Below are 25,470 nucleotides of genomic sequence, written 5' to 3'. Positions count from 1 at the left end.
TCCATCAAAGTCTGCATTTCAAAACGTCACTACTTCACTTCCGAGCCCCGGCATGTGCCCAAACAGTGATTTACCCCCACATATGGGGTATCAGCGTACTCAGGAGAAACTGGACAACAACTTTTGGGGTCAAATTTCTCCTGTTACCCTTGGGAAAATAAAAAATTGCAGGCTAAAAGATCATTTTTGAGAAAATAATTTTTTTTTTTATTTTCATGGCTCTGCGTTATAAACTTCTGTGAAGCACTTGGGGGTTCAAAGTCCTCACCACACATCTAGATTAGTTCCTTTGGGGGTCTAGTTTCTAAAATGGTGTCATTTCTGGGGGATCTCCAATGTTTAGGCACACAGGGGCTCTCCAAACGTGACATGGTGTCCGCTAATGATTGGAGCTAATTTTCCATTTAAAAAGCCAAATGGCGTGCCATCCCTTCCGAGCCCTGCCGTGCGCCCAAACAGTGGTTTACCCCCACATATGGGGTATCAGCGTACTCAGGACAAACTGGACAACAATATTTGGGGTCCAATTTCTCCTATTATCCTTGGCAAAATAGGAAATTCCAGGCTAAAAATCATTTTTGAGGAAAGAAAAATTATTTTTTATTTTCATGGCTCTGCGTTATAAACTTCTGTGAAGCACCTGGGGGTTTAAAGTGCTCAATATGCATCTAGATAAGTTCCTTGGGGGGTCTAGTTTCCAAAATGGGGTCACTTGTGGGGGAGCTCCAATGTTTAGGCACACAGGGGCTCTCCAAACGCGACATGGTGTCCGCTAACAATTGGAGCTAATTTTCCATTCAAAAAGTAAAATGGCACGCCTTCTCTTCCGAGCCCTGCCGAGTGCCCAAACAGTGGTTTACCCCCACATATGAGGTATCGGCGTACTCGGGAGAAATTGCCCAACAAATTTTATGATCCATTTTATCCTACTGCCCATGTGAAAATGAGAAAATTGAGGCGAAAAGAATTTTTTTGTGAAAAAAAATAACTTTTTCATTTTTACAGATCAATTTGTGAAGCACCTGAGGGTTTAAAGTGCTCACTAGGCATCTAAATTAGTTCCTTGGGGGGTCTAGTTTCCAAAATGGGGTCACTTGTGGGGGAGCGCCAATGTTTAGGCACACAGGAGCTATCCAAACGCGACATGGTGTCCGCTAACGATGGAAATAATTTTTCATTCAAAAAGTCAAATGGCGCTCCTTCCCTTCCGAGCCTTACCATGTGCCCAAACAGTGGTTTACCTCCACATGTGAGGTATTCGTGTACTCAGGAGAAATTGCCCAACACATTTTAGGATCCATTTTATCCTGTTGCCCATGTGAAAATGAAAAAATTGAGGCTAAAAGAATTTTTTTGTGAAAAAAAAGTACTTTTTCATTTTTACGGATCAATTTGTGAAGCACCTGGGGGTTCAAAGTGCTCACTATGCATCTAGATAAGTTCCTTGGGGCGTCTAGTTTCCAAAATGGGGTCACTTGTGGGGGAGCTCCAATTTTTAGGCACACGGGGGCTCTCCAAACGTGACATGGTGTCCGCTAAAGAGTGGAGCCAATTTTTGATTCAAAAAGTCAAATGGCGCTCCTTCCCTTCCAAGCCCTGCCGTGCGCCAAAACAGTGGTTTACCCCCACATATGAGGTATCAGCGTACTCAGGACAAATTGGACAACAACGTTCGTGGTTCAGTTTCTCCTTTTACCATTGGGAAAATAAAAAAATTGTTGCTAAAAGATAATTTTTGTGACTAAAAAGTTAAATGTTCATTTTTTCCTTCCATGTTGCTTCTGCTGCTGTGAAGCACCTGAAGGGTTAATAAACTTCTTGAATGTGGTTTTGAGTACCTTGAGGGGTGCAGTTTTTAGAATGGTGTCACTTTTGGGTATTTTCAGCCATATAGACCCCTCAAACTGACTTCAAATGTGAGGTGGTCCCTAAAAAAAATGGTTTTGTAAATTTCGTTGTAAAAATGACAAATCGCTGGTCGAATTTTAACCCTTATAACTTCCTAACAAAAAAAAATTTTGTTTCCAAAATTGTGCTGATGTAAAGTAAACATGTGGGAAATGTTATTTATTAACTATTTTGTGTCACATATCTCTCTGGTTTAACAGAATAAAAATTCAAAATGTGAAAATTGCGAAATTTTCAAAATTTTCGCCAAATTTCCGTGTTTATCACAAATAAATGCAGAATTTATTGACCTAAATTTACCACTAACATGAAGCCCAATATGTCACGAAAAAACAATCTCAGAACCGCTAGGATCCGTTGAAGCGTTCCTGAGTTATTACCTCATAAAGGGACACTGGTCAGAATTGCAAAAAACGGCAAGGTCTTTAAGGTCAAAATAGGCTGGGTCTTGAAGGGGTTAATTTGGATTTCAATTCTTCTTTCGTTGGGGGAGATTTTTCTATCCAGTGTGGAAGATTTTTCTGTATTTTCATGACTATGAAAATTGTACATTCACACTGGAGGCATCAAAACTATGAATTAACACATGTGGAATTAAATACTTGGCAAAAAAGTGTGAAACAACTGAAAATATGTCTTATATTCTAGGTTCTTCAAAGTAGCCACCTTTTGCTTTGATGACTGCTTTGCACACTCTTGGTATTCTCTTGATGAGCTTCAAGAGGTAGTCACCGAGAATGGTTTTCACTTCACAGGTGTGCCCTGTCAGGTTTAAAAAGTGGGATTTCATTCCTTATAAATGGGGTTGGGACCATCAGTTGTGTTGTGCAGAAGTCTGGTGGATACACAGCAGATAGTCTTACTGAATAGACTGTTAGAATTTGTATTATGGCAAGAAAAAAGCAGCTAAGTAAAGAAAAACGAGTGGCCTTCATTACTTCAAGAAATGAAGGTCAGACAGTCCGAAAAATTGGGAAAACTTTGAAAGTGTACCCAAGTGCAGTGGCAAAAACCATCAAGCGCTACAAAGAAACTGGCTCACATGAGGACCGCCCCAGGAAAGGAAGACCAAGAGTCACCTCTGCTTCTGAGGATAAATTTATCCGAGTCACCAGCCTCAGAAATCGCAGGTTAACAGCAGCTCAGATTAGAGACCAGGCCAATGCCACACAGAGTTCTAGCAGCAAACACATCTCTACAACAACTGTTAAAAGGAGACTTTGTGCAGAAAGCCTTCATGGTAAAATAGCTGCTAGGAAACAACTGCTAAGGACAGGCAACAAGCAGAAGAGACTTATTTGGGCTAAAGAACACAAGGAATAGACATTAGACCAGTGGATATCTGTGCTTTGCTCTAATGAGTCCAAATTTGAGATCTTTCGTTCCAACCACCGTGTCTTTGTGCGACGCAGAAAAGGTGAACGGATTGACTCTACATGCCTTGTTCCCACCGTGAAGCATGGAGGAGGAGGTGTCATGGTGTGGGGGTGCTTTGCTGGTGACACTGTTGAGGATTTATTCAAAATTGAAGGCATACAGCATGGTTACCACAGCATCTTGCAGCGGCATGCTATTCCATCCGGTTTGCATTTAGTTGGACCATCATTTATTTTTCAACAGGACAATGACCCCAAACACACCTCCAGGCTGTGTAAGGGCTATTTGACCAAGAAGGAGAGTGATGGGGTGCTACGCCAGATGACCTGGCCTCCACAGTCACTAGACCTGAACCCAATCGAGAATGTTTGGGGTAAGCTGGACCGCAGAGTGAAGGCAGAAGGGCCAAAAAGTGCTAAGCATCTCTAGGAACTCCTTCAAGATTGTTGGAAGACCATTCACGGTGACTACCTCTTAAAGCTCATCAAGAGAATGCCAAGAGTGTGCAAAGCAGTCATCAAAGCAAAAGGTGGCTACTTTGAAGAACCTATAATATAAGACATAATTTCATTTGTTTCACACTTTTTTGTTAAGTATATAATTCCACATGTGTTAATTCATAGCTTTGATACCTTCAGTGTGAATGTACAATTTTCATAGTAATGGCAATACAGAAAAATCTTTAAATGAGGTGTGTCCAAACTTTTGGACTGTACGGTATATGTGTATGTATATATATATATATATGTGTGTGTGTGTATATATATATATGTGTATATATATATGTATATATATATATATATATATATATATATATAATGTTCTCCTTCGCCTCATTGAGGGACACTATGGTGTTATGCTGCTGCCACTAGGAGGACACTAAGCAAGTACACAAAGTTAACTCCTCCTCCGCAGTATACACCCTCTGCTGGTTCTCTCGTGAACCAGTTCTTGCTTAGTGTCTTTAGGAGGCACTAGGGTCTGATTTCAGACCCAGACTTTATTTTATTTTTCAATTTTTTTCCATTTTCACGGATTGGACGGGCGACGGGGCCTTTCAAGGTCCCAATCTCCCAAAATCATCAACAGGCGGGAACGCGGAGTGTCGCCTCCACGTACCTACTCCTGCGCTGCGTATGCCTAGGCTCTTTTAGGGGCATCGGGAACATGAGGTGTCGCCCTCACATACCCTCTTCTGGAGCCAGGACTTCACTGACAAGCTGTTACCTGCAGCGGAGACTTCCTTCAGCAGTTATGTGCCCCTGCACCACCACTGTCAGAAAGCGGCTGATGCCAGGAGGCAATTGGACTCTCTCCACCTCCCTATCAAAGGGATGGTGGATTGAGGAAGAATACAGTGCCACAGATTTCCTACATGGATCCAATCAGACAACGAAAATTGTGAGTACTTGGCTGGAGATTGCAGGCAAATGCACTCCATCGGCAGGGGTGAGTAAGACTCTTTCCCTCCCCCTCCAGGGGTCCTCTGTGGAAGTCCGGAGTCCAGAGGGGATTAGTACTCCTCATAATTCTCTCCTTTCCGACGCCGTTTGAGCCCCCCCCGGTCCTCGCTGGAGCTGTCCACTCCGCTGTGACCACTGCACTGGCCGCTGCACGCAGCAGCGCTGGCCGCGGCAGGCTCCGGCCGTCGTGGCCATCACCGCTGACCGCGGCCGTCATTGCTGACCGCGGTTGCTAATTTAGGCCCTGGCTTTTGTCCGTGGTATGCCAGATCACGACCTACTCTGCCCCTCTTTCTGGTGCTTGCCGGGCGGCTTTTCTTCCTGGGACGCTGCACATTGCAACTGCGTCCCTCCCATAGCTCTGCCTACTCCTGGTGCATCTCGTTGCCCACCAGAAGTACCGTCTTCACTCTCGGGGACTGCTTCCTAGATGACTGAAGGAAGTTAGGTGTGACACCGCAGCAGGACGACCTGACTGGGGGCACAGACGCAGGACCTGGGTAAGTTAGCGCTCGCTTCTTTACCCACTCCACGGCAGATACTTATTTAACCCCTCACTCTGCTAGGCCAGTCTCAGCCCTACAGCCTCTCAGCAGCCATCTGCATCTCCCTACAAATGTTTGTAAAATGTCTCAGCCACAGGCTAATAAAAAGGCAAATTAAATGCACATGGTGATCTATGCCTCATGTACCTCATTTAATGCTTCCCTACCGCGGAAACATCCAAAACCCCTCTGTACAGACTATGAATCTTCAGGCTCTCAGGAGCCCCCCGCTACCGTAGAACATAGCGGGGCCAGCCCCCTGAGTGGGCTTCTTCTTTGACACAGTCCATGGCTTCCCTCGAGGGGCCTTAGAATCCTTTCGCGATTCATCCTCAAGCCAGGGCATCACCTTACCCCCAGTAGAGGGTCTCGCGGCTGCACAACAGTCTTCTTCAGACATGGGGCCGGACGGCGATGGGGAGTACACATTCCTCCAGGAAGCGTATCCATGCCGTATCCCAACGGAGCTCCGATGTTTCTTCATCCACTAGTTCTGTATGCTGTTCCCCTTCTCCAGGGCTTACAGTGAGCACGACTCAGAATACGAATCCGATGTGGCCCCAGACTCGGAATCCCCTGAGTTCCAGGAGTCTATTGATTCCCTCATCGAGGCGGTTAATCATACTCTAAAAAAAATAGACGAAGTGCTCGATACTAATCAGGATCACCCAGTGTCCTTTAAGCGTGCAAAACTGCCTCACAGGCTTTCTGCCAACCACCCTGAGTTTACGGACATTATTACAAGGCATAGAAGCCGCCCAGATAAGCGTTTCTCAGGCCTAAAACCTCTAAACCTCTAGAAGCTAGATGCGGCCCATTTTGGACCTGAAGTTGTTAAACAAATTCCTCTCAGTGCACCATTTCAGGATGGAATCCCTACGCTCTGTCGCTTCTTTGGAAAAAGGGGAATACCTGGCGTCAATCGACATCAAAGACGCATATCTTCACTTCCCAATCTTCGAAAGTCAAAGATTCCTACGCTTTGCGGTCGGAGACGATCATTTTCAATTCACTGCTCTGCCCTTCAGGCTCGCCACCGGCCCCAGGGTATTCACAAAAGTCATGGCAGCTGTCATGTCTATTCTACACTCCCGGGTTGTGGTGATTCTTCCATATCTGGACGATCTTCTCGTCAAAGGTCCATCCTATCGGGCTTGCAAAGAGAGCGTCACTGTCACCGTCGACACTGTCTCCTTTAGGTTGGCTGGTGAACATGGAGAAATAATCTCCAGTTCCATCCCAGCAAGTCTCCTTTTTTGGCATGATCTTGGACACTTCCCTAGGGTTGGTAATTCTCCCTCTGAAAAAGATTTCCTCTCTAAGCCGGGGAGCCCAATTGCTGTCCCTGGGCCGCTCTCACCCCTGCAGTTTGCCATGCAGGTACTCGGGTGGCATCTATCGAGGCAGTGCCATTTGCCCAATTTCACTTCTGTCCCCTGCAGCAGGCTTTGATCTCAGCATGGGACAAGAATCCAGCCTCCCTGGGTCACCGTTTTCGCCTGGCACCCAGAATCAAGTGATCTCTCAGGTGGTGGACTGCAACGTCGTCCTTGAATCAGGAAAGGTCCTTCCTTCTCGGATCATTGGCTGGTAGTGACCACCGACGTCAGTCTCCTCGGATGGGGCATGTTTTTTTCGTCACCACATGGCTCAGGAACGTTGATCTGCTCAGGAAGCCAACCTTCCAATCAACATGCTCGAGATCCGAGCGATAATGCTGGCTCTTCATTGATTCCATCACCTCTTGGCGGGAAGTCCCGTCCGGATCCAATCAGACAACGCCACAGCTGTGGCATACATCAATCGCCAGGGAGGCACGCACAGCAGAAGAGCGATGACCGAGGTTTCGCACATCCTTCAATGGGCCGAGGCAAATTAATCGCTTATCTCCGCAGTTCACATTCCGGGGGTAGAGAATTGGGCAACGGACTTTCTCAGCTGCCAGGGCATAGCCTTCATCCGGAAGTCTTTCATGGGATTTGCCAGCGTTGGGGCACTCCAGATGTGGACCTCATGGCCTCCAGGCTAAACACCAAGGTTCCGGCATTTGTAGCTTGATACCGCAATCCGTTAGCCATCGGCTCAGATGCCCTAGTACTCCCATGGAGCCAATTTTGTCTCCCTTACATCTTTCCGCCTCTTCCGCTGATCCCAAGGGTCATCTGAAAAATCAAAGCGGAAGGCGTCCCGGTGATCCTTGTCGCTTCGGACTGGCCACTCCGAGCTTGGTACCCTGTATTACATATATATATATTATAATACTAGATGGTGGCGATTCTAACGCATTGGGTATGCTAGAACATGTATGTAGTATATAGCACAGCCCACGCAGTATATAACACAGCCCACGTAGTATATTGCACAGCCACTTAGTATATAACACATCCCACGTAGTATATAGCACAGCGACATAGAATATAGCACAGCCCACGTAGTATATAGCAGTGTGGGCACCATATCCCTGTTAAAAAAAACAATTAAAATAAAAAATAGTTATATACTCACCTTCCGGCGGCCCCCGGATCCAGCCCAGGTCTTTAGCGATGCTCCTCGCGACGCTCCTTTCCCAGTAATGCCTTTCGGCAATAACCCATGATCATGTAGCGGTCTCGCGAGACAGCTACGTCATCATCTCACGAGACCGATACGTGATCTCAAGTCATTGTCACAAGTCATTCTTGGGACCGGAGCGTCGCGAGGACTGGGTAAGGGTGCCACGGACGCCGGAAGGTGAGAATATAATGGGGTTTTTTTATTATTATTTTTAACATTATATGTTTTAACTATTGATGCTGCATAGGCAGCATCAATATTGAAAAGTGAAGCGGTGTTTAACTCCTGCCCCAATATCGGCCGCGACAATCAGCGACCCGGGATTTCCGTTACGGAAGTTACAAACAGACGGAAGTACCCCTTAGACAAGCCGGCCGCGACCAATCAGCGTCAGGCATAGTCCGGCCATGAATTGGCCGCTCCCTACTCCCCTGCAGTCAGTGCCCCAGTGCCTATGCAGCATCAATAGTAAAAAGATATAATGTTAAAACTAATTAAAAAAATTAAAAATGGTGCTATTCTCACCTTCCGCCGTTTACCGATGCGCGCGAGCGGTGATGCTGCCGCCAGCGTCCGTTCCCAGTGAGGCATTGCAAAATTACCCAGATGACTTAGCGGTCTCGCGAGACCGCTAAGTCATCTGGGTAATTTCGCAATGCCTCACTGGGAACGGAAGCTGGCGGCAGCCTCGCACGCATCGGGACAACTTCTGTGGATGCCGGAGGGTGAGTATATAAATATTTTTTATTTTAATTCTTTTTTTTTTTTTAACAGAGATATGGTGCCCACACTGCTGTATACTACGTGGGCTGTGTTATATACTGCGTGACTGATATATACTACGTGGGGAGTGTTATATACTGCGTGGGCTGTAATTTACTGCGTGGGCTGTGTTATATACTACGTGACTGTGCTATATACTACGAGGCTGCTATATACTACGTGGCTGTGCTATATACTACGTTGCTGTGCTATATACTACGTGGCTGTGCTATATACTACGTGGTTGTGCTATATACTACGTGGCTGTGCTATATACTATGTGGCTGTGCTATATACTACGTGGCTGTGCTATATACTACGTGGCTGTGCTATATACTACGTGGCTGTGCTATATACTACGTGGTTGTGCTATATACTACGTGGCTGTGCTATATACTACGTGGCTGTGCTATATACTACGTGGCTGTGCTATATACTACGTGGCTGTGCTATATACTACGTGGCTCTGCTATGTACTACGTGGCTCTGCTATGTACTACGTGGTTCTGCTATATACTAGATGGCTCTGCTATATACTACGTGGCTGTGTTGTATAGTACATGGTTGTGCTATATACTACATGGCTGTGCTATATACTACGTGGTTGCTATATACCAGGGGTCCCCAACTCCAGTCCTCAAGGCCCACCAACATGTCATGTTTTCAGGATTTCCTTAATCTTGCCCAGGTAATAATTGCATCACCTGTGCAATGCAAAGGAAATCCTGAAAACATGACCTGTTGGTGGGCCTTGAGGACTGGAGTTGGGGACCCCTGCTATATACTTATATACTACATGGCTGTGCTATATACTACATGGCTGTGCTATCTACTTCGTGGTTGTGCTATATACTACGTGGCTGTGCTATATACTACGTGGCTGTGCTATATACTACGTGGCTCTGCTATGTTCTACGTGGTTCTGCTATATACTACATGGCTCTGCTATATACTACGTGGCTGTGTTGTATAGTACGTGGTTGTGCTATATACTACGTGGCTGTGCTATATACTACGTGGTTGCTATATACCAGGGGTCCCCAACTCCAGTCCTCAAGGCCCACCAACATGTCATGTTTTCAGGATTTCCTTAATCTTGCCCAGGTAATAATTGCATCACCTGTGCAATGCAAAGGAAATCCTGAAAACATGACCTGTTGGTGGGCCTTGAGGACTGGAGTTGGGGACCCCTGCTATATACTCATATACTACATGGCTGTGCTATATACTATATACTAAGTGGCTGTGCTATATACTACTGCTCTAGAGTCGGGCCACCATCTAGTTATGGCCAAAAGTATTGACACCCCTGCAAATTCTGTCAGATAATACTCAGTTTCTTCCTGAAAATGATTGCAAACACAAATTATTTGGTATTATTATCTTCATTTACTTTGTCTTAAATGAAAAAACACAAAAATAATTGTCCTAAAGCCAAATTGGATATAATTCCACACCAAACATAAAAAGGGGGTGGACAAAAGTATTGGCACGGTTATAAAAATCATGTGATGCTTCTGTAGTGTAATTAACAGCACCTGTAACTTACCTGTGGCACCTAACAGGTGTTGGCAATAACTAAATCACACTTGCAGCCAGTTGACATGGATTAAAGTTGACTCAACCTCTGTCCTGTGTCCTTGTGTGTACCACATTGAGCATGGAGAAAAGAAACCAAAAAGAAAGACCAAAGAACTGTCTCAGGACTTGAGAAACCAAATTGTGAGGAAGCATGAGCAATCTCAAGGCTACAAGTCCGTCTCCAAAGACCTGAATGTTCCTGTGTCCACCGTGCTCAGTGTCATCAAGAAGTGTAAAGCCCATGGCACTGTGGCTAACCTCCCTAGATGTGGACGGAAAAGAAAAATTGACAGGAGATTTCAACGCAAGATTGTGCGGATGTTGGATAAAGAACCTCGTCTAACATCTAAACAAGTTCAAGCTGCCCTGCAGTCTGAGGGTACAACAGTGTCAACCCGTACTATCCGTCGGCATCTGAATGAAAAGGGACTGTATGGTAGGAGACCCAGGAAGACCCCACTTCTTACCCCGAGACATAAAAAAGCCAGGCTGGAGTTTGCCAAAACTTACCTGAAAAAGTCTAAAACGTTTTGGAAGAATGTTGTCTGGTCAGATGAGACAAAAGTAGAGCTTTTTGGGCAAAGGCATCAACATAGAGTTTACAGGAGATAAAAAAGAGGCATTCAAAGAAAAGAACACGGTCCCTACAGACAAACATGGCGGAGGTTCCCTGATGTTTTGGGGTTGCTTTGCTGCCTCTGGCACCGGACTGCTTGACTGTGTGCATGGCATTATGAAGTATGAAGACTACCAACAAATTTTTCAGCATAATGTAGGGCCCAGTGTGAGAAAGCTGGGTCTTCCTCAGAGGTCATGGGTATTCCAGCAGGACAATGACCCAAAACACACTTCAAAAAGCACTAGAAAATGGTTTGAGAAAGCACTGGAGACTTCTATGGTGGCCAGCAATGAGTCCAGACCTGAATCCCATAGAACACCTGTGGAGAGATCTAAAAATGGCAGTTTGGAGAAGGCACCCTTCAAATATCAGGGACCTGGAGCAGTTTGCCAAAGAAAAATGGTCTAAAATTCCAGCAGAGCATTGTAAGAAACTCATTGATGGTTACCGGAAGTGGTTGGTCGCAGTTATTTTGGCTAAAGGTTGTGCAACCAAGTATTAGGCTGAGGGTGTCAATACTTTTGTCTGGCCCATTTTTGGAGTTTTGTGTGAAATGATCAATGTTTTGCTTCATTTTCTTTTGTGTTTTTTCATTTAAGACAAATGAAATGAAGATAATAATACCAAATAATTTGTGATTGCAATCATTTTCAGGAAGAAAATGAGCATTATCTGACAGAACTGCAGGGGTGTCAATACTTTTGGCCATGACTGTATATATAAATATTATATGTAGAAATATTATATATATATATATATATATATATATATATATATATATATATATATATATATATGTAAATATAATATATATGTATATATAATATATTATACCGTATTTTCTGGCGTATAAGATGACTTTTTAACCCCTGAAAATCTTCTCAAAAGTCGAGGTCGTCTTGTATGCCGGATACAGCGTGTGCAGGGAGCGTTCCTGTATGGTTCCCAGGGTCTGGAGGAGAGGAGACTTTCCTTCAGGCCCTGGGATCCATATTCATGTAAAAAAAAGGAATAAAAATAAAAAATAGGGGATATACTTACACTCCGACGACCCCCGGCTCTCAGCGGCGCAAGCAGCGGCCTCCGTTCCTAAGGATGCATTGAGCAAAGGACCTTCAATGATGTCACGGTCACATGACCGGTCATGCGACCGCGACGTCATCGAAGGTCCTTTACTCAATGCATCCTTAGAAACGGAGACCACCGCTGAGAGCCGTTGAAGGGTAAGTATATCCCATATTTTTTATTTTCATTCTTTTTATTACATGAATATGGATCCCACGGCCTGATCTATGAGTACAAGCCTAACCCAGAAGGAGTGAACCAAGCTGCAAAAGACCTCAATGATATATTCTACACCATGGCCGAACTGTCCGACCTTAAAAAAGTCAACTATAAAAGGCCAAAAGAAAAACAGACCAATAGTTGGTTTGACAGAGAATGTAAAGCCATACGGAAGACCCTGAGAACAGCCTCAAACAAGAAACAGAGACCCCAGCCATCCGGGTCTGAGGGGATGCCTATGACACCATACAAAGGCAATACAAAGCCATCCTCAAGAGGAAGAAGCAGAATTACATCTCCACCAAACTTAACCAACTCCAAGACGCCCTCCAAAACAACTCCTTCTGGGAACTATGGAACCACATGGGCACAAAAAACAAGAAAAACATCCATATCCAAATTGGCAATATCTGGCTCAGTGCTTCATAGACCTCTACAAAGACATCCCGAAGGAAGAACTAAACCAAGAACAGAAAAACATAACAGAAAAACAAAAACAATGGAGGAAAAAGTCAAACATTTCCAAAACCACTGGATACAGCAATCACACTACAGGAAGTTAGAGAGAATCTCTTCCATAAGAAAGCCAGTGGCCCAGATGGAATCCCACCAGAAATGCTGAAATATAGCCCACCGGAAATACAGGCAGCAATGGTTAAACTGTTCAATATTGCGCTGAGTGCTGGCTACTTCCCTCGTACCTGGAATCAAGGACTCGTCTCACCCATTCACAAGAGTGGGGATAGGTACGACCCTGCCAACTACAGAGGAATATGTGTCAGCAGCAACCTGGGGAAACTGTTCAATAGCATCTTGAACAAAAGGATCCTTAATTTCCTCACGAGCATAACATCCTCAGCAAAAGCCAAGCAGGGTTCATGCCAAACCACCGCTCTACCGATCACATCTATACCCAGCATAGCTTCATTCAGAGCCACGTCCAAAACACAAAGCATGGGAAGATGTACGCATGTTTTGTGGATTTCAGAAAGGCTTTTGATTTGGTGTGGCACCCGGGCCTGTTACTGAAACTACACTGAGAACCGCTGCAGCTTGATCGTGAATGGTAGAAGAACGGCTGAATTCCAGCAGAGCCGCGGAGTCATACAGGGCTGCACCCTAAGCCCAACGCTTTTCAACATTTACATCAATGAGCTGGCCACCACTCTGGAATCTTTCACGGCACCAGGTTGTATGCAGATGACCCGCTGCTGCTGTCACCAACTGAGAAAGGTCTCCAAGAAAACCTGAAAATCTTGGAGAAATTCAGCTCCACGTGGGCACTACTGATCAATGCAAAGAAAACCAACGTCATGGTGTTCTAGAAGAGAAAGCCAAGACCGAACCAGCAACTTCCATTCGTGCTAAACAACTGCGCTCTTACAGAAACAAACAAATATACCTACCTGGGCCTGGAAATTCACCAGTCAGGGAGCTTCAAACAAGCTATAGAGACCATGAAGGACAAGGCCTGCAAAACCTTCTATGCCATTCGAAGGAAGCTCTACCATCTGAAGCCACCAGTGAGGGTCTGGCTAAAAATCTTTTATGTCATAATCACCCAAATCCTCCTGTATGGCAGTGAAGTCTGGGGCCCTCATGCCTACCCACACTGGTCAAAGTGGGATTTCAGTCCAAAAAAAAAAATTTTCCACCTGGAATTCTGTAAACACCTCCAGGTCCATCGGAGCACCACCAACAATGCCTGCCGTGCTGAGCTGGACAGATTCCCACTGCACCTAGCAGTCCTGAAGAGGGTGCTGTCCTTCCAGTCTCACCTACAGAGTAGCAACCCAAGCTCCCATCACCATAAAGCCATGCTACATATAGGTGGTTCCCACAAACCAGGACCCCTAGAACAGCTCACCCAAACTCAACCTGACCGAACTGTCAACCAAAACAATCTGACAAAAGCCACAATCAGGAAGATGGTAGAGGAGGGGCAGGAGAGATACGCCAGTGTCTGGAGGAACGAGATCAGCAGATCACAGAATCTGACCGTGTACTAGAGTCTACAGAGAGACTACAGACTGGACTGGCTCCATATCTGGAGGACCCCATCGGACCCAAACAAAACCGGGACCGCCCCTGGTTGAGTATAACCTGTTTTTCTCATCTTTCAGGATACATCCGGGGCTTTTCTACAGCATTACATTACAGAATGCTGTAGATAAGCCCCTGATGCTGGTGGGCTTAGCTCATCTTCCATTTAGGTTGTGACAGGTTCCCTTTACTGACTTAATCGACTGTGGATAGTATACAGAATGATTTGTTCATGTGCTTTACTAAAGTAGCAGTAGACTGTTGATCCCTGCCTGGTGTATGTGCTGCTGCATTCAGACCACCTGCTTACAGCTGCTGAAAAAAAAAAAAATACTAAAAATGACATTTAATTATGTATTAAAATAATTGATTTGATATAATAATTGCGACACATTCCCTTTAAGAGAGAGCCTGCAGGGAAAAACTGGTGAAAGTGTAGGATACAGATCACATAATGGCCACATATACAGGTCCTTCTAAAAAAATTAGCATATAGTGTTAAATTTCATTATTTACCATAATGTAATGATTACAATTAAACTTTCATATATTATAGATTCATTATCCACCAACTGAAATTTGTCAGGTCTTTTATTGTTTTAATACTGATGATTTTGGCATACAACTCCTGATAACCCAAAAAACCTGTCTCAATAAATTAGCATATCAAGAAAAGGTTCTCTAAACGACCTATTACCCTAATCTTCTGAATCAACTAATTAACTCTAAACACATGCAAAAGATACCTGAGGCTTTTATAAACTCCCTGCCTGGTTCATTACTCAAAACCCCCATCATGGGTAAGACTAGCGACCTGACAGATGTCAAGAAGGCCATCATTGACACCCTCAAGCAAGAGGGTAAGACCCAGAAAGAAATTTCTCAACAAATAGGCTGTTCCTAGAGTGCTGTATCAAGGCACCTCAATGGTAAGTCTGTTGGAAGGAAACAATGTGGCAGAAAACGCTGTACAACGAGAAGAGGAGACCAGACCCTGAGGAAGATTGTGGAGAAGGACCGATTCCAGACCTTGGGGAACCTGAGGAAGCAGTGGACTGAGTCTGGTGTGGAAACATCCAGAGCCACCGTGCACAGGCGTGTGCAGGAAATGGGCTACAGGTGCCGCATTCCCCACTTTTGAACCATAAACAGCGGCAGAGGCGCCTGACCTGGGCTACAGAGAAGCAGCACTGGACTGTTGCTAAGTGGTCCCAAGTACTTTTTTCTGATGAAAGCAAATTTTGCATGTCATTCGGAAATCAAGGTGCCAGAGTCTGGAGGAAGACTGGGGAGAAGGAAATGCCAAAATGCCTGAAGTCCAGTGTCAAGTACCCACAGTCAGTGATGGTGTGGGGTGCCATGTCAGCTGCTGGTGTTGGTCCACTGTGTTTCATCAAGGGCAGGGTCAATGCAGCTAGCTATCAGGAGATTTTGGAGCACTTCATGCTTCCATCGGCTGAAATGCTTTATGGAGATGAAGATTTCATTTTTCAGCACGACCTGGCACCTGCTCACAGTGCCAAAACCACTGGTAAATGGTTTACTGACCATTGTATTACTGTGCTCAATTGGCCTGCCAACTCTCCTGACCTGAACCCCATAGAGAATCTGTGGGATATTGTGAAGAGAAAGTTGAGAGACGCAAGACCCAACACTCTGGATGAGCTTAAGGCCGCTATTGAAGCATCCTGGGCCTCCATAACATCTCAGCAGTGTCACAGGCTGATTGCCTCCATGCCACGCCGCATTGAAGCAGTCATTTCTGCCAAAGGATTCCCGACCAAGTATTGAGTGCATAACTGAACATTATTATTTGTTGGTTTTTTTATTTGTTATTAAAAAACACTTTTATTTGATTGGATGGGTGAAATATGCTAATTTATTGAGACAGGTTTTTTGGGTTATCAGGAGTTGTATGCCAAAATCATCAGTATTAAAACAATAAAAGACCTAACAAATTTCAGTTGGTGGATAATGAATCTATAATATATGAAAGTTTAATTGTAATCATTACATTATGGTAAATAATGAAATTTAACACTATATGCTAATTTTTTGAGAAGGACCTGTAGAAGTATTCCTCAATCCTCATATTGTGAAAAATCAAATGAAAGTGAAGTTCACCTTTAGGCACAAAGAATGTGGTCCAACAAAGGAGAAACATAGGCGTTTATGGTAAAAATTATAACAAATCTTTATTAGCAAAATCACACATAAATAGACAAAATGTTAAAAGATGTGATAACAAGGACACCAACCCAGGTAATATTCAGCACCCTGTCAAGTACCCGTCCAAAAAAAGGACTACAAATATGTTATATATAACCCCATCCAATGTCAGGTCCATCCATATGCTCCCAAAGTCTTTGAAGGGAGGACACCACTCATTATGACCTAGTGATTAATACATAATGATATCCCTAGATCCAAAGATCCTTTTATCATGCTACCACCTAAATGCATATAGTCACAACATAAATATGTGGCAAAGTGGATGGAGGTTATCCTTACCGGTGCTGAAATCTACCACTGGATGCGTTTGGATCTAGGGATATCATTATGTATTAACCACTATGTTTCTCCTTTGTTGGTACATGTAATATGGAGTGGTACGTGGGTAGCTAGGCGATTTTCGCTTAGTTCACTGAACAATATGAGTCTGGGATTTTTTGTATTTATAATGAATGTGGTCGTTGTTTACCTCGGTCTGCTATCCTGTTACATTGGGTTTAATTTGTGTGTGACTTTATGAACTATATTCTTATCATAACCCTGTCTCATACTGTTGTATTCATGGGGACCTATTTCTCTCATAGGCAGTGTTTCCCAGCTCAGATGAACCAGCCTTAAGTAAAAATGAACTTGTTCTGACAACTGAGTCAATACTGAAGAAACCGGAATTTTTATCCTGTCAAGATTCTTATCTGCAGGTAATGATTGTCATTTGTTAGGGTCAGCTACAGATCCTCACCCTTTTCTGTGATGACATCTCACATTAAATAAAGTAATCTAACCAAAGTGCTTACTTTTGTAAAGGCTGGGAAGGGGGTGGCTGCAACCATCAGGTAGCCAGATGCTATAGCCAAGACATCTGTCCAGCTATAACAAGCAAGAGATAGTCTATCGAGCACATCTGCACAGTTATTGCAAGCACGAGGCAGTGGACAGCCATCTTACTCATGTCTATGGGATAAATAATTGTACTGTCGCTGGATCAGGAGCCTGATATGGCTACATAGATATCGTAAGCACTAGAGCTGATGCAAACTGAGTTACCTGACCAAGCCCCTCTGCCATGACAGTAATTCTTTTTGTTGGATGAAAGCCTTAAGATCCACCTCTTACCTGACAACATCCACAGCTCTTTGATTAGCTGGCTTGGCTTGACTTCATCACTGTGGCATTACATACATGTGACATTGCGCCAATCTGCTAATGAAGAGCAGCGGATGTAAGGTAAAAGATGGTTCTTAAGGCTTCTATCCAACGTCAAGAGTTTATTGTTATGGCAGATGGCCCGGGTCAGGCAACTTGATTCACGAAAACTCTAGTAAGCATCAACCACATTACTCAGTTACCTGGCGAAATACAATTGTCAACTCTTGGTGTTCATTTCTTCCACAGTTATTACCGTAAATCTTCAGGCAACCATGTATCCTTTTGGGTTAGCGTAGGATTACTGCACCATGTTCCTCAGATGGCTACACAGTTTCTGCAAATGTCACTTTTTGGGGGGGGCACTGCAATTGTAACATTGTGAGCCAGACGTTTTTGGCACAGGTGAAAAAATTAACAGCTCCACTTCCCTCTCGGTTTCAGCAGTCAGCCTTTCCTTCCAACAGGTAACAGCAATGTCTACACTGTCCAGTTACTGATACTGCTACACACAGGCCCGTTATTAATATTCGAGTAATTGTCCTATCTTTCAAGATAATGTAACGGATACTTCTACTTTCTTTTGGCGTGCAGCCACATTTCTTTTTTTTCTTTTTTTATCTAGCGGGAGTAATAATATTTGTGCTTCACACTAAACAGATATTGTGAAACCAGTCATACACTAGATACGAATAGTGAATGATCTAATTTCTGGGGATGCAGGAATGGTAGTTCACACTACATTCATGTATGATCTCAGGACAACTTTGAAAGGTCTCTTTATATGTCTGGAGAAATCTAAAACAACTAGCCAACCAACAAAGGCAGTCACAAGGCATTTGGCATATAAATGGTCAGATTGGAGTCTTCCTCCACTGGGCTCCAACCAGCTACTTCCAATGATTGGTCTCTAGAACGTGCAGATACCTGGCAAATGGAACAACACCTTGAATCAGACGCTGATATCAGAGAGCTCTTTGTTGATCTTCATATGGGATCTTGCCCTGTCACTGGCTGTGTCTACCCTACACTCCTAAAGTTCTTATAAAATCCTTGAAATTTTCCTCCAGTGAAAACCCCCAGGCAGATATCGTTTTCTTTTGGTACCACTGGTCTAATAATTTTCCAAATCATTTAGTAGTTAAACTGTACCTTTTTGGACTTTCCAGGGTACCTTCCTCAAGTCCTCTTGTGAAACCCACAAATTCAGTCTCTCTCTGTGTATGAGTACGGCAGGAATGTAGATGTTGGACTTCCACTGGTCTGATATTGATGACCTATCCTAAAGATATGTAACAATATAATTTTTCTGGAGAATCCGTTAAAAATGAGACTATTGGCACAAACGAAGTGTTTAACCCCTTTCTGGCATTGGACGTACTATTCCGTCCATGTGACCTGGGACGTAATTCCCATGGACTGAATAGTACGTCACGTGCAGTCAGCCGTGCTCAGTGATGGAGAGCAGCTGGGTGTCAGCTGATTATCACAGCTGACACCCCACACTGTGTGCCAGGAGCTCCCGACACTTTAACCCCCGGTACACTGCGATCAAACAAGATCCCAGCGTTTCGGTGGCATAGGGAAGCATCGCGCAGGGAGGGGGCTCCCTAAGTGCTTCCCTGAGACCCGCAGAACAATGCAATGTGATCGCTTTGTTCCGCGGGTCTCCTATCTACAGGCCCCCAGATCCAAGATGGCCGCGTGGTCCTGCATGGAGGTGGCTTCTCAGTGCCTGCTGAGAGCAGGCATCGGCTAGCCTCTTGCACTGCCTGTCAGATCGCTGATCTGACAGTGCTATGCAAAGTGTCAGATCTGACTTTATACAAGTGATGACCAACCCTGGGACAATGTAAAAAATTTTAAAAAAATTAACGTGTAAAAATATTTTTTTTTTAAATTCCTAAATAAAGAAAATATATATATTGTTCCAATAAATACATTTCTTTATGTAAATAAAAAAAAATAAAAGTACACATTTAGTATCGCTGCGTCCGTAATGAGCCGACCTATAAAACTGTCCCACTAGTTAACCCCACTAGTTAACCCCTTCAGTGAACAACGAAAAAAATAAACGAGGCAAAAAAACAATGCTTTATCATCATACCACCAAACAAAAAGTGGAATAACATGTGAGACAGATACAAAAAAACATGGTACCACTGAAAACATCATCTTGTCCTGCAAAAAACGAACCGCAATACAGCGTCATCAGCAAAAAAAATAAGTTATAGCAGTCAGAATAAAGCGATGCAAAATATTTTTTTTATTTAAAATACTTTTTATTGTATAAAAGCGCCAAAACATAAAAAAATTATACACTGCTCAAAAAATAAAGGGAACACGTAAACAACCGAATATAACTCCAAGTCAATCAAACTTCTGTGTAATGAAACTGTCCACTTAGGAAGCAACACTGACAATCAATTTCCCATGCTGTTGTGCAAATGGAATATACAACAGATGGAAATTATTGGCAATTATCAAGACACCCTCAATAAAGGAATGGTTCTGCAGGTGGGGACCACAGACCACATCTCAGTACCAATGCTTTCTGGCTGATGTTTTGGTCACTTTTGAATGCTGGTTGTGCTTTCACACTCGTGGTAGCATGAGATGGATTCTACAACCCACACAAGTGGCTCAGGTAGTGCAGCTTATCCAGGCTGCCACATCAATGCAAGCTTTGGCAAGAAGGTCTGCTATGTCTGTCAGCATAGTGTCCAGAGGCTGGAGGCGCTACCAGGAGACAGGCCAGTACCCTAGTAAATAAGATGTGGAGGGGGCCGTAGGAGGGTAACAACCCAGCAGCAGGACTGCTACCTCAGCTTTTGTGCAAAGAGGATCAGGAGGAGCACTGCCAGAGCCCTGCAAAATGACCTCCAGCAGGCCACCAATGTGCATGTGTCTGCACAAACAGAAACCGACTCCATGAGGATGGTCTGAGTGCCCGACGTCCAAAAATGGAGATAGTGCTCACAGCCCAACACCGTGCAGCATGCTTGGCATTTGCCACAGAGCACCAGGATTGGCAAATTCGCCACTGTTGCCCTGTGCTCTTCACAGATGAAAGCAGGTTTAGTGGCATATCCAGGGGGGCAGCCGGGGCATGTGCCCCGGGCGCAGCCGACAGGGGGCGTCAGTGGGCCGCCTGATGATGCGGTGGTCCAAGGAGGCTCCTCCGCGATCACGGGTGGGACTGCACTTGTCCCGCAGCAGAGCCTGTTGTGAATTCTGTTGTCGAGCTCCCTCCTGTGGTCGTGAATGGTACTTCGGCGAGTTCTGTCTATGGGCTCCCTCTGGTGGCTATGAGTGAAGCTGCGGCATCTGAGGTTCCTTACACAGGTGACGTGGTTTATCCTTTGGTTGGCTGCTCTATTTAACTCCTCTCAGATCGTTACTCCATGCCAGCTGTCAATGTGTTTGCATTGGTTCAGTTCGCTCCTGGATCTCTCTGGTGACCTGCCTTCTCCTGCAGAAGCTAAGTTCCTGATAGTCATTATTTGTTCATTGTTTTCTTGTCCAGCTGGTTTTCATGATTTTGTCTTGCTAGCTGGAAGCTCTGGGATGCAGAGTGGCCCCTCCGCACCGTGAGTCGGTGCGGAGGTCTTTTTTGCACACTCTGCGTGGTCTTTTGTAGGTTTTTGTGCTGATCGCAAAGTTACCTTTCCTATCCTCTGTCTATTTAGTAAGTCTGGCCTCCCTTTGCTGAAACCTGTTTCATTTCTGCGTTTGTGACTTTCATCTTTACTCAGTCAATATATGTGGGGGGCTTCCTTTACCTTTGGGGAATTTCTCTGAGGCAAGGTAGGCTTTATTTTCTATCTCTAGGGCTAGATAGTTCTTAGGCTGTGACGAGGCGCCTAGGTCTGGTCAGGAGCACTCCACGGCTAATTTTAGTGTGTGTGATAGGATTAGGGCTTGCGGTCAGCAGAGCTCCCACATCCCAGAGCTCGTCCTGTATGAGGTTTAACTATCAGGTCATTCTGGGTGCTCCTAACCACCAGGTCACAACAAGAGCCCCTCCACCGCAGAGAGCCGCACACCACAACTATGGCTGCCGCTGCTCTGTGCGCACATGACCTGTGATGAGGTCACAGGAGGGGAGGAGTCAGGAGTCACATGATGAAGGGCCTCGTGTAGTGCAGCACTCTGCTGGTTGTCATGGTGCTGGAGGAGGGTAAGCTTTTGTGTGGATGTAGCAGAGCCGTGTGTGTATGAGGTGTACAGAGCGGAGCCATGTGTGCAAGGTGTATGGAGCGGAGCTGGGTGTGTACGAGGTGTACGGAGCGGAGCCATGTGTGTACGAGGTGTACAGAGCGGAACTGAGTGTGCAAGGTGTATGGAGCGGAGCTGTCTGTGTACGAGGTGTACGGAGCGGAAGCCGTGTGTGCAAGGTGTATGAAGCAGAGCTGGGTGTACACAAGGTGTACAGAGCGTAACTGGGTGTGTGCAAGGTGTATGGAGCGGAGCCGTGTGTGTACGAGGTGTATGGAGCGGAGTAATGTGTACGAGGTGTACGGAGCAGAGCTGGGTGTGTACGGAGTGGAGCCGTGTGTGCAAGGTGTATGGAGCGGAGCCGGGTGTGTACGAGGTGTACAGAGCGGAGCCGTGTGTGTACAATGTGTACAGAGCGGAGCCGTGTGTGTACGAGGTGTACAGAGCGGAGCGGTGTGTGTACGAGATGTACAGAGTGTAGCCGTGTGTGTACGAGGTATACAGAGCGGAGCCGTGTGTGTACGAGGTGTACAGAGCGTAGCCGTGTGTGTACGAGGTGTACAGAGCGTAGCCGTGTGTGTACGAGGTGTACAGAGCGTAGCCGTGTGTGTACGAGGTGTACAGAGCGGAGCCGTGTGTGTACGATGTGTACAGAGCGGAGCCGTGTGTGTACGAGGTGTACGGAGTGCAGCCGTGTGTGCAAGTTGTCTGAAGCGGAGTAGTGTGTGTCTATGAGGTGTACGGAGCGGAGCCGCGTGTACGAGGTATACGGAGCAGAGGCGCGTGTGTACAAGGTGTACGGAGCGGAGCCGCGTGTGTATGAGGTGTGCGGAGCGGAGCCGCGTGTGTACGAGTAACTAGGTGTGGCCATTATATTGTACGCAATATGTGTGTGTGTGTTTGTGCGTGCATGCGTAGCGCTGCGGGTGAATGTGTAGAGACATAAATGGTTTTGTGTGTGTGTGTACAGGGAGGAGAGGCGAGGGCAATGATGGGGCTGACGGGGAGAGGGCAATAATTGGGATAGAGGGGGAGGAGGAAATGATGGAGTTGGAATGGGCAATGATGGGGGTGGGGAGGAGGAAATGATGGAGGTGGTGGAATGGGCAATGATGGGGGAAGCAATGATGGAGGTGGAAATTGGAATGGGCAATGATGAGGGTGGGGAGGAGGAAATCATGGAGGTGGTGGAAAGGGCAATAATGAGGGGGGAAGAAATGATGGAGGTGGTGGAATGGACAAGGATGGTGGTGGTGGAAAGCACACTGATACTGGAGGGGGAGAAAATGATGGAGGTGGTGGAATGGGCAAGTATGGTGATGGCGGCAGAAAGGACAATGATGGGGATGGTAAGGGAAGAGATAATGATGTATATGGTGGAAAAGGCAAAGGAGGAAATGATGGAGGTGGTGGAATGGGCAATGATGCGAGTGCTGGGGAAGGAGAAAATGATGGAGTTTGTGGAATGGGAAATTATGGGGTGGTGGGGGAGAAAGCATAGATAGAGGTGGTGAAGAGCACAATAATGGGGTGGGGTAGAGGAAAATAATGGGCATATATGAGGAAACAGTATAGGGGATGGGTGCAGACAGTATGAGGAGCGAATGTGGAATGTATGTGGAGACAGTATGAGTAGCGATGTGAAAAATGTATGTGTACACAGTACGGGGAGTGAGGGTGATGGGATGTGTGCAGACACAGTATGGGGAGTCAGGTGCACAGGCAGTATAGAAAGTGAGGGGGGAAATATATGAGGAGACAGTATGGTGAACAGGAGGGATGTGAGAGGAGACAGTATGAGGAGGGAGGGGAATAGTGTGAGGAGACCGTATCGGGGAGAAAAGTGAGTGGGCACAGAATAGAAACTGAGTAGTGGGGGCGTAGCATGGGGGGACAGTGTAAGGGCACAGCCAGGAGGAGACAGTATACCAAGGAGGGGGAGTGTGATGAGAGAGTACAGTATAAATACTGGGCCCTATTGGGGGACACAGTGTGAGAGGACAGTGTGAAGAGGGGTCCGGTATGGAAAGGAGAGGTCAGTGTTAAGAGCATGTACCATAAGAAGGACAATGTTGGGTCATATTTTGTGCAGACAATATAGTGAGGGGCAGTTTTTTATTCAGGAGCATTAGAATGACACATATATCTTTAGGGGTATCGTGTGGAGATTTTCCGCAAAAGAGCGGAGCAGATGGAAGTCTGCAGAGACGAGCTGTGGATGAAATAACTCATCATGGGGTCTGGACAAGATGAAGAAAATAAGAACGGCTCCAGAGACGACGTCATCTATAAGGTACCTGAATGTAAATGTTATTTGTGATACTGACTAATTCTCATGTTTTTATTTATGTTAGTAGCATTAAAGTGGACATGACTGTCCACAGGCAAGGGAGAATCCTAAAAGTGTGCAGTGCATTCGTTGTGAGAATTCAGAAGCCTGCGATGTCAGGATTCAGCTCTGCAGGTTCCAGTAGTCGTCACATGGACACTTCACGAGCTTCTCTTCCTACTTCTCTCAGTTTTTCACTGAATATTAAGAGCATTAGGGAGAGGAGCTCGTCAGTAAGTGTGCAAATCGCATGTTTGCTGGGGGGGGCGCCAAAATGAATATTTGCCCCGGGTGCCAGAAACTCTAGATACGCCTCTGAGCAAGTTCACACTGAGCACATGTGACAGGCGTGACAGAGTCTTTAGACGCTGTGGAGAGCGATCTGCTGCCTGCAACATTCTTCAGTATGACCAGTTTGGCAGTGGGTCAGTGATGGTGTGGGGTGGCATTTCTTTGGAGGGCCGACACAGCCCTCCGTGTGCTCACCAGAGGAAGCCTGACTGCCATTAGGTACCGAGATGAGATTCTGAGACCCCTTGTGAGACCATATGCTGGTGCGGTTGGCCCTGGGTTCCTCCTAATGTAGGACATTGCCAGACCTCATGTGGCTAGAGTGTGTCAGCAGTTCCTGCAAGATGAAGGCATTGAAGCTATGGACTGGCCCGCCCGTTCCCCAGACCTGAATCCGATTGAACACATCTGGGACATCATGTCTCGCACCATCCACCAACTTCATGTTGCACCACAGACTGTCCAGGAGTTGGTGGATGCTTTGGTGCAGGTCTGGGAGGAGATCCCTCAGGAGACCATCCGCCGCCTCATCAGGAGCATGCCCACGCATTGTAGGGAGGTCATACAGGCACGTGGAGGCCACACACACTACTGGGCATCATTTCCTTGTCTTGAGGCATTTCCACTGACGTTGGGTCATCCTGTAACTTAATTTTCCACTTTGATTTTGAGTATCATTCCAACTCCAGACCTCCGTGGGATATTAGTTGTGATTTACGTTGATCATTTTTAGTTTTTATTGTTTTCAACACATTACACTATGTAATGAATAAAGATTTACAATTGGAATATTTCATTCAGTGATATCTAGGATATGGGATTTTAGTGTTCCCTTTATTTTTTTGAGCAGTGTATAAATGAGGTATCGCTGTAATCGTACTAACCCGAAGAATAAAACTGCTTTTTCAATTTTACCACACACGGAATGTAAATGCGATCAAAAAATGTAATGTGCCCAAAAATGGTACTAATAAAAACAACTCGTCCCTCAAAAAAGCAAGACCTCACATGACTCTGTGGGCCAAAATCTGGAAATATTATAGCTCTCAAAATGTGATGCATAACTATTTTTTGCAATAAAAAGTGTTTTAATGTGTGACTGCTGCCAAACCTAAAAAACAG

At 45.3% G+C, this 25,470-nt stretch overlaps 1 protein-coding gene across 3 annotated transcripts in view; it reads left to right on the top strand.

The window, feature by feature from the left end:
• Positions 1-25,470, top strand: part of POLR3A (RNA polymerase III subunit A) — a 567,405-nt gene that overhangs the window by 354,771 nt on the left and 187,164 nt on the right. For all 3 annotated transcript variants that reach the window (XM_069753076.1, XM_069753078.1, XM_069753077.1), the window contains exon 21: positions 16,952-17,065. In XM_069753076.1, the coding sequence (XP_069609177.1) occupies positions 16,952-17,065 (114 nt within the window). The remainder of the gene's footprint in view (positions 1-16,951; positions 17,066-25,470) is intronic.

This window comes from Ranitomeya imitator, chromosome 2 (genome assembly GCF_032444005.1).
Source record: "Ranitomeya imitator isolate aRanImi1 chromosome 2, aRanImi1.pri, whole genome shotgun sequence".
NCBI classification, from domain to species: Eukaryota; Metazoa; Chordata; class Amphibia; order Anura; family Dendrobatidae; genus Ranitomeya; species Ranitomeya imitator.
The sequence above is the reverse complement of the archived record's forward strand: the minus strand, read 5'-3'. Positions and strand labels throughout refer to the sequence as shown.